This window comes from Plectropomus leopardus, chromosome 5 (assembly GCF_008729295.1).
Source record: "Plectropomus leopardus isolate mb chromosome 5, YSFRI_Pleo_2.0, whole genome shotgun sequence".
Lineage (NCBI taxonomy): Eukaryota > Metazoa > Chordata > Actinopteri > Perciformes > Serranidae > Plectropomus > Plectropomus leopardus.
Window position 1 is genome coordinate 5,739,521 of NC_056467.1, and position 9,951 is coordinate 5,749,471.

Consider the following 9,951-nt stretch of genomic DNA (forward strand, 5'->3'; position numbering starts at 1 on the left):
CACACACACACACACACACACACACACACACACACACACACACACACACACACACACATATATACATATTTAGATTCTTCCTTCAAGCTCGAGTCATCTACCAGAGGCCTGGGAGCTTGAGGGTCCTGCACAGTATCTTAGCTGTTTCTAGGACTGCACACTTCTGGACTGAAATCTCAGATGTTGTTCCTGGTACCACCGCTGCCTTTACCTTCCACACCTTCTCTAACTCCTCTTTCAGTCCTTGGTATTTCTTGGTATTTTCTTCTTGTGTTCCTTTTTCCTGACGATTGCTACATCTATCACTATTGCCTTCTTCTGCTATTTATCAACCACTACGATGTCTGGTTAGGTTGCCATTACCAGTTTGTTAGTCTAGATCTGGAAGTCCCACAGGATCACAGGACCACCTTTGGAGGGGTCTTCCATTTGGAGCTTGGGACTTCCATCCAAAAGATGTTCCTGTACATGATGCCAGCCACTTGGTTAAAGCACTCCATGTACGCTGTGCCCGCCTGCATCTTACACCCTGCTATCTCAGGGGCCTCTTTGCACAGCCTGCACCTGGGGTCCTGCCTCATGTGGTAGACCCTGGCCTCTATGGCTCTTGTACTGAGTGCCTGTTCTACAGCCATGATCAGTGCCTCTGTGCTGTCCTTCAGACCAGCCTTTTCCAGCCATTGGTAGGATTTCTTGATATCAGCCACTTCCGTTATCTGTTGATGGTACAAGCAATGCAATGGCTTGTCCTTCCATGACAGCTCTTCACTTTTAAACACTATCAAAAAATGTGAATAAGTCATAGCTGTTCTGTACAACCCTTTAAAAATGCCACCCAGTTTAAGTGATAGAACATTTCAGTATTGTTTTTCATATCGCTGCTCTTAAATTTACAATCAAATCACACAGGCTATTGTGCCTTCATCTCTGACAAGTTCTTAAAAAAGATAATTAAATGTAGCAGATGCCAGTTTGTTTTCTGTGTGTGAGTGTCTGCTCATTTGTCTTATTTTGTGATATTTACCGTTGAACCGTATTAAACCCTGATGTTATGTATTTGTGGGTACTTGTTTAATAAGTGGCATTCTTGGTGCATACAGCTCACCCCCACAGACACAATGACAACGCAAAATAATAATGATAATAATGAAAAGAAATGCCTACACACTCATATGTGACCCATTTCAAAAGCCTGGCCAGCATGTCTGCTTCTTGATTTCAGTCCTTTGTGATGAGCATGTCAGGAAGCCTGTGGGCCGGGTGGGGGGAAATGTCTGTAAATCATCTTCTGTGGGGAATGAGACAGAGGCAATTAAAAAGAGAATCCACCACAGGCGTTTTCTCTTTGAACTCCTCTGCATATTTCATTAGACTTTAGCAATGAGATAACTGGCTCCAGGCACAGAGGAATAATTTGTCTCACGTTACTTGATTCTGATTGGCTGAAGTGTGTCGCGGGGTTCTACCACAGACTCCTCATAAACATGAAAAACGATGGTGTAGTCAAAAGATTGGTGTTGGTGCAATTTATTGTGCGGGCCGCCCAAGGTCAAAAACAGTCCAGATATTTGCAAAGGTGAAAAAAAAACAGTTCAAAAATATGAAAAAGAGAAAGACACACCATGTACAGGTTCACAAAAACAAACAACACTGAATGGAGTTCTTCCTTAACTCTCAGGCACAAAAACAATTCAATTGTCACTCTCACCTCTGCAACCAAGACACCACTACCTTTACCTAAAAGATGGCAAATTCGAAACTTTGAAACGTTTCAAAACTTGTTTGCTCAACATTGTCATCCACTCGCAAAAGCTGACACTGTAGTTATCACTCAATGTTTATATTGAAATCTCCCCTTTCCCCAGCCTAGTCTATAGGTGTCATGCAGATATAATCAAAACGTCAATTATTTATTCAGTCCTTGTAGGATGTGGTGACTGTTTCTTAGCATTATTATGTGACCTAATGATGTTGGTCCTATGCTACAGTTAGTTGATAGTGCAGACACCCAGAAATATTACACTGCATGTTTTTATGATTTGATGGCTATGGGATCAAAAATTATAGCATTCCCTGTGGTCCTTTAAAACCATTTTTTCCAGCATTTATAGCTATTTTTAACAAAATATATGTGCATAATAGTCTGACGAACAACAGATATACATGAGAGCCCTATATTCTGTGTAGTATGTCATTTAAAAAAATCGTTTAAATCCCGTTTGTCGGAGTTTGACATGATCACGTGACGTTTCGAAACCCGTCTCGAACTCCGTGCCGAAACCGGAATCGACGAAACGTTTCCATACAGTTCGATCTTCGGTGCCGAAATTGCATGGATCTCTTATAAATCTACATTGCCATCTCTACCTTTACCTGGCCGAGATTAAACTCATAGCCCCTCCCACTGGGCGTGTCATATGCATTAAAAAAATACAATTGATAATATTACACAGCCAGAGAAGACTTTAGCAGTCCCTCCACCTTCAGTGTATTTTATATAATAATTTAACCTCTCTGTTCAGACTCGTTTACTGAACCAAAACAAATTACTATGCACACAGCACAACATTAAACATAATAAACAAAATCACGTAAGTCACATGACTCAGTGAGCGCGCGAGAACGCTCTATTTAACACAGGAAATGGTTTGGCTCTGTTTCGCCAGTCGAACACAGACATGGAGGGCGACAGGTGAGCACACAACATCTGGTTAGCGGCGAAGTGTAAGACGGTGTGTGTGTGTGTGTGTGTGAATGTATGCGTACAGATGTAGCAGAAGAACTGAGTGTGCACCCTTGGTCGCGCAACTAAAACAGATACGAGAATAGGAGGCTTTCGTGGGGTATTTTTAATAGCTGGGTGAAAACGGAGGGAAACACAAAGTGTGTGGCCTGTGTATGCGCGCGCTGCCCGCAGCTAGAAGCGCGAGAAAGGTGTACCTGCAGGCTATTTAGACAGTTGTACTTAATGTTAGCTATGTTCTTTAATGTTTATGCTTCTCCTTTTTTTCCTAACTAGCCTAAGTGTATTTTATATTGTACAGTTGTTGGGGTAACAGTTCGTATTGCAGGGTAGCCAGCTAACGTTAGCATGTAGGCTAATGTTAGTTTAAGTATATGTTAAGGCCTTTAATACCGGTACTGTCATCGTTAGTTCAACTTTATCGTTACACAGTGGCGCACGGCTAGATGTTGTTCGTTTTGAAGTAAAATTCTCCAATATTTGTGTCTCATTTTAAACAAATTAAACTTAAATCATATTTAGTACTTACACTTTGTTCAGAGTCTAAGTGTCTTCTCTCTCCAACCTTTCAAATATCTGGCCAAATATGATCGCATCTTTGCTTTACCTGACAATACTTAATATGCTGATTACAGATTGCAATGCATGCAACTCTAAGCAACCAAGTTTGATTGCAAGGCAGAACGTAGTAACCTATTTCAGTAGGCTATGCTATTCTAAGTATTTGGTATTTGTTTGGAATAAACATTTAAAAAGGGAAGTTATTGTGAAGTATCCCTATAAAGTAATATTTTGTAATATTTTACTTGTTAAATAATATTTTGGTGAAATAAACCTTTTAAGTATCCTGTATTTTGCATTTATCCAATTCACTGGGTGGCACTGTTGCAAAAAATGAGGGTCCTAGATCTGTGGTCCTGAAACTGCTCCCTCCAAGCCTGCAGATATATACTGTGGAGAGAGGCAGTGGTAGTATGTGTGTGTGTGGGTGTATGAGTGTGCTGCCCGCTGTCAGTGACAGAGCTGCTCTGTCACAAGTGTCAGATAATATGAAAGTGCTCCTCGTTAAGTGTTAACACATAACTGCTATTCATGAGAAATAAGCTGTGTGTTTACTTTGATCTTGTATGAACGCGACTCATCACCTTGAAACACGATGTATAGGTCCACTGTTATTTGGGCAATCAAAGAATCCGTCTGCATATTACGTTCTGCTGTGTATCACATTAATCTCTCTCTGCTTTCTTTGCAGGCAGTGGGCGCGTGAACCTTGTGCCGTTGCCCGCAGTGGTGACCAGCCCACGGGACATGGCCCTGGCCGCGGTTATCTGCAGCGCTCTGGCCACTGTTCTTCTGGCCCTGCTGGTGCTGTGTGTTATCTACTGCAAGAGACAGCTGCTGGAGAAGAAGCCCAGTGGTGAGTCATAACATCTGTACTCACTTGTTCACATTTTTTTGTGTCCAAAAGCATTTGAAAAAGATTTTTCAGTATCAGGACAGGGGAGTACCAAGAGCTGTAACTTTAGAGGCTTGCTTAAAACAATCCAGTAGTAAGGTTCAAAATTTACCACGAAAAAAACTAAAGATAAAGACTGCTCCACTTCAACTGCTTTAGATGCTGTGCATTTATTACAAGCCAGGATTGCATTTGGTTCTATGCAGTAAGCGTTGAACTTTGACACCCCCCCAGAGGTGCTGGCATTTCAATGAAAATGAAAATCTATGACAATTTGTTCTATACTCAAGATTAAAGGAAAGCTCGTACTTTATATTTAGATATCAGGAAGTGCAAACAAAGAGCATATACTTGGTGATAAGTTATCCCCAATGTGTTATTCAATTGTGTGCTTTGAGATGTAGGAGCAGGCAGTTGAGTGGAAGTTGTAACTCGAAGCAAAAAATATAAAGAATCTTAGTGCAATGCAGTGATTGATCTTGTGTAAGAACTCAGTACATGTATATTAAAATATGAGTGGCACTTCCAGAGCCCTTAATAAGATAAATGTAGGGGAGTATATACAGCTGGATAAGTATGATTTCATCACTCTTTTGTTAACTACGCAAACAGTGCCAGTTCATCTGTCAGTTGTGCGCTCCAGTGTTGAGCCTTATTAAACCCTGATGTTGCATATTTGTGGGAACTTGTATAATGACCAGCATTCTTGCAGCCAAATGTGTTTGAGTATGTGAAATTTCCCAGGGCAAAGAATTAATGACATCACGTTTCCCCGGTGAGCTCGCCTAAAACAAAGAGTGTGGTAGAAGTTACCAAGGCATTAACAGTTGTGTGTTTTCTTACTGTGTTGGTGTAAGGTGAATGCATGAGTTAAATATTTTTCACTTCGTCCAAACATGTACCCCACTATTCACCCAAGCTGCTATAAAATGCTGCCTTTTAAATTATACAAAAGAATTTTAATCGGCCTCATGGACCCGGGGGTTGTGAGGCGTTTCCCAACACATAAGAGAACATGTAAGTTTATTCAGATAAACACCAAAACTAGAACTGTGAGGATTTCACCTGACAGCAGCAATCGCACGCACACACACGCACACACAGACACAAAGCCAAAGCCAGCCTGGCTTCTGTTATTACTTTAAATAGAAATAAAACATTTCTTCCAATAAATAATAAGGGATACTTTATAAAAGGCAAAATTGAGGGTTGCCAGGTTGTGAGAAACTTCTTTCGCTGTTTTTTTTTCATCAATTCTGTTAGGTTATAATGAAGTTATGTATTTTGGTGAGCCTTTACTAAATACTTTTTTAAAAATGCATTGTGGTGAAAAGATAAGTAGTTATGTCAGGCCAGATAGTTGAGATGTTTAACAACCTGGCAACCCCAACGTTGTTGTTTTTAGTGGCTTGTAATTGATCTGTAAACCAGGGGTCTTCAAGGCAAAGGTCTTACAATAGTGCTATAAAGTACGGTGCATAAACATACATTTTTATTTTGCATACAGTACTAAGTACTTAAATGATATTTACCATCATTATTTAATGTTTATGTAAAAGGGACATAGCATATTAATGAACATCAGTATAAAATACAAATGTAAAATGCTGGAGTTAGCAGAACTGCTAATTTACATCTGTAGTCCTTCGACAGTTAACAGACAATAGACAAAAAGAAAGAAAGAGAGAAGAGAAACAAAACAATACATCAGTTCATACAGAGGACAGAGGTGCATTAACAATTGACAGATTGATATAGTTGTTCATGTTTAAACAGGCACAGTGATTCAGCGAAGGTTAGTTAGCTCACGATTGCAGGAGGATTCATGGGTAACAGAACATCATCAGTGTTTTGTTTGTGTTTATGAATAGGCAGATTTATCTTTAAAAATGTACATGAACATGAGTCTTAAATATCATGAGCAGACATATTTTTAAAGAATGGAAAAAATCTTTTAAACCCCCTGTTGAAGAGCCGACACCGTAAAGCATCAGTTAACAATTTACTAACTATTATAAAGACAATGTATGAAGCCTCAGCAATTGATATAGTATTGTTATTATTATTATTATTATTATTATTATTATTATTATTATTATTATTATTATTATTATCATCATTACTATTATTACTATTATTATTATTATTATTAATAGGGCACCAGTAGAGGATTGCTGCTGTACAGGGACGGGTGTTGTTGTATGTCTCAGTAGTTGACTGTCTCAAACATTTTTTCTCAGCAGCTTCTCTGAGGTCCCAGGATTGTCCCTACAGTGGAGCAGAGCTGTCCTGCCTGGACCCATGCTGGCTCCATGACTTTCCCCAGAGACCCTGCTGCCAGTGTCACCTGGGCCCTGGACACACCTGTGGTAGGTTGTGGTTCAGACTAAAAAAGATTTTATACTGTAGCCACAGCCAATCAAAAAACTGATGACTACAAAGAAAGAACTGTATTTCAACTTCATTGGTGTGCTGTGCTTTTAGGCTTAGGATTGATGGCAGGTGGTTGAATTATCATTTGTATGAAGTTATGTGTGCAATGTTCAGGTCCAGTCCACCTGATCCCGTCTCTGTGCTGTGATGAGAGCTGCAGTCTGGGCCGCAACCTGGACAACAGTCCCTTCCATTCCCAGATGAGTCTCAGTGATGGGTGAGAAACTTTGTGCTCATAGAGATGAAAAAAATATTACTGAAATAAGAGTTTTTCGTCCCTTTTTTTTAAGAGTAGCGTGTGGTAGGATTGGACAAAAACCATAATCACTAACTCAGACTGAACAGCTGCAGCTGATAAACTCCATATTACATGAACTGCACTGCTACTGAACCTAAGTGTTTGGTGAACACCTCCGTCTAAACTGTCTGTCAACACCATGACTGCCAACATTTTCTGCCTGGAGGGAAAGGGCGACAAAACCCTGCCATGTTTCACCACACTCTGCTGACTGAGCCGAACCTTTAAAGCTGGCTAATAGCCAAACTCAACATTAACCACCCAACAAACAAAATACACTTACAATCAAGTACACAACTGCATGCCTTTGCAAAGTAAACAAATCACGATTTACATTTGGCTCAATGTATAGATTGATGATTACTTTAGAGCACCTGATTCCAACTGTAAAGACAATTATAAAGTTGCAAAATAAAGCATATAAATTACTTATGGTCACAAACAAAGAATAAAATGAAGACTAACTTAACACATTGCCAACCTCTATCAGCCAGTGTTTGCTACACCGACAGTAAACTTGGTAACAGCAGGCAGGCAGATGCTGAACAGCGTTCTCATGTCTGTTGCTATTCAAAGTGCCGTACACATAATTTAGTGTGGTTAATTAGGTCCTTTGAAGTGTAGAGAACAATTGGAGGAATCTTGCATAAAAGTAAAGCACCACAGGGTGTGTCTATGAACATTGATTCATGGTGATGATATTACAGCTTTCTTCATTACCCTTTACAGAAATGCACACCAGGATGAGGAGAGCACCCCAATGCAGCTGGAAGGACATCCAGAGTCTGTCTGCAAAGAGGATGATGGGATGAGAAGGAGTTCAGAGCTGGCTGAGTGTTTTGGGCTTCCCGAGTGCAATGCAGATCCTGAAGAGCGACTGGAGGTGAAAGAAGCTGGGAAGGACGAGGAAGGGTCCAGGTCAAGGGAGAACTCACCGGAGAGGACCAGACAGAGGTACAGTGAAGCTGTGACAGGTGCACTTCTTCCCAAACAGCACTCGAGTCAGGGAGGTGAGGTGAGGTGACATATTGTTCTCATGCAAAACATTTTAGAACATTAATTTGGCATGATTTCCATTTTCTAGGCACAAAACTGCACACACATTTATTTCTACAGAGGACCATCTGGTTTGTTTATCATTTCCCTGGATATAAATCAGTTTTCTTCATAAATGTTCCAACAGGTGTGTTAAGACACTCCCTTGGCATTTAAATGTTTTGCCTCAAAGCACACTGCTTAATTTCCCCTTGATCTTTAGTGTTCAACATAGAGGGAAGTACAGTGAGTGAGAGCAAAGAAGAAAACATGTCCTTTCCCCACTTCAGAAAACTAAGAGAATATATGAAAAATACAATTGACCCTCTGAGAATTGTATTTTACCAACTCCCACAGACATTAATGGACAAAGAGAAGATGTGAGAGAAGATGCATTGTCTGTCAAACGGCTGCAGATAATTAACTCTTAGCTCCATTTTTAAGGTCTGAGAAATAGCTGTGTGTGTCTACAAAGAGCAGCTGGTAAAAGAAATGAGAGAAAGCACAAGTTCTTTGAAGTAGACAAGACTATCCTGTTTGAAGTCAGCCCCTGGTTGGCTCTGGGTAGATACATTACTAATCACTGTGTGTCTGTGTTCCTCTTCCTGCTCTCTTTCCAGGATGACATAGATTTCTTTGGCTCGTGTTCCACCCTTGAACCACTCTGGACTCAACAACAGCCGCGGCCAGATCCCGGATCAGATTACTCACTCGTCCCCCTCTTCCGGACAGACAAGCAGCAGCCACTCTCAAGTGTGGTTGCACCACCTCTTTGAAATGCCTGCCACTGACCTCAGAGCCCCTCGTCAAAAGGGTCCAAACAGAATATGTACATACATGCAACAACAAAAGCACTGCTGAGGAAAGCAAAGCATGAGGGCAAAGGTATAGAGACATACACACACGCAAAATGTGAACTCGTTGGCCCAGAAGGCGAAATCGAATGAAGTTCAAACATCAAGGAGTATTGACTTTTAAGCGCTGAGCAAAGTGAAACAAAGTGAGCCTCTGCTCAGCCTCGAGACTGTCTTGCATCTTCACATGTAGGAGAACATAAACTGTACCGCTGATCTAGCAGCTGGTGTTATGAAGCTTTTGTGTGTAAAGGTAACAAATTTGAGGCATGAAGAAAAGTGTCAAAAGTAATTATGTTGCACATTGAAGACAATCTTGATAATATGGAACAAGTTAAGACAAGGAATGTTTAAGTGATAAATGTGTTGTAGATACTGTAAAATACTAAATAGGTCAATATTTTTGTAACATAGACATGACTGACAATGTTTGCTTTTCTTCCCCCTGTTATAGTGTTGGTTGTGGTTGGCCACTTCCATAAATTGTTTTTGTAAATAAACCACTTGATCAAGTTTACATACTATGGAATTTTCCTACTACCGTGGCCAACGCAAAAACCCAGAAGGCACTATCTAGAGCCGCTGTTTCATTTTTCTTTTTAAGGCTACTGTGGAAGCATGGTAAACCTAATATTGTGTCAATCCCACCCCCACAGAGTGCCCTGGTTGCCTGCTTTCACCATACATAGCTTGGCCAGTGGGGCGTGGTTCTCTGACAAGAAGTGCTTACAGCTTTACAGCACTACAGCACTCGGCAGCCTTTAGCTTAAAAAAAAAGGCCAGTTAGCTCCTTTGTATCTGTGTGCATTTTCGTAAATGATCTTGTGTACAATAAACAAAGAAAAAAAAGCCATTTACTGGGTACTGATTAATACAATAGCTGAGGCTAAAGGTCCAGACACACCAAATCAACATCAGAGAACTAGCTGCAACAGAAGCCTTATGCTGTGTCACTTCATGTAGCTGTGTCTTGTCCAAAAAGATGCATATTAACACACCAAACCAATGAACAACCAGCACATGCATTCTGCGCCTGCATGAGAGGAAATACCTCTTCATCCCAGCAGACAGTAGTTATCTGTATTCATCATTCCAGAAGGGAAGCTGGAAGACTTTCTTGATGCTAGTTTTC

General features: G+C 40.5%; 1 protein-coding gene across 1 annotated transcript; it reads left to right on the forward strand.

Annotated features, from left to right (window-relative positions):
* The first annotated feature begins 2,643 nt into the window (after positions 1-2,643).
* LOC121943376 (tumor necrosis factor receptor superfamily member 19-like) lies at positions 2,644-9,672 on the forward strand. Its single transcript, XM_042486900.1, has 6 exons — positions 2,644-2,692; positions 3,996-4,160; positions 6,440-6,568; positions 6,747-6,849; positions 7,660-7,884; positions 8,586-9,672. Exons 1-6 carry the CDS (start codon positions 2,644-2,646, stop codon positions 8,593-8,595), a joined length of 681 nt encoding a protein of 226 aa, XP_042342834.1. The 3' UTR covers positions 8,596-9,672.
* Positions 9,673-9,951: the final 279 nt, after the last annotated feature.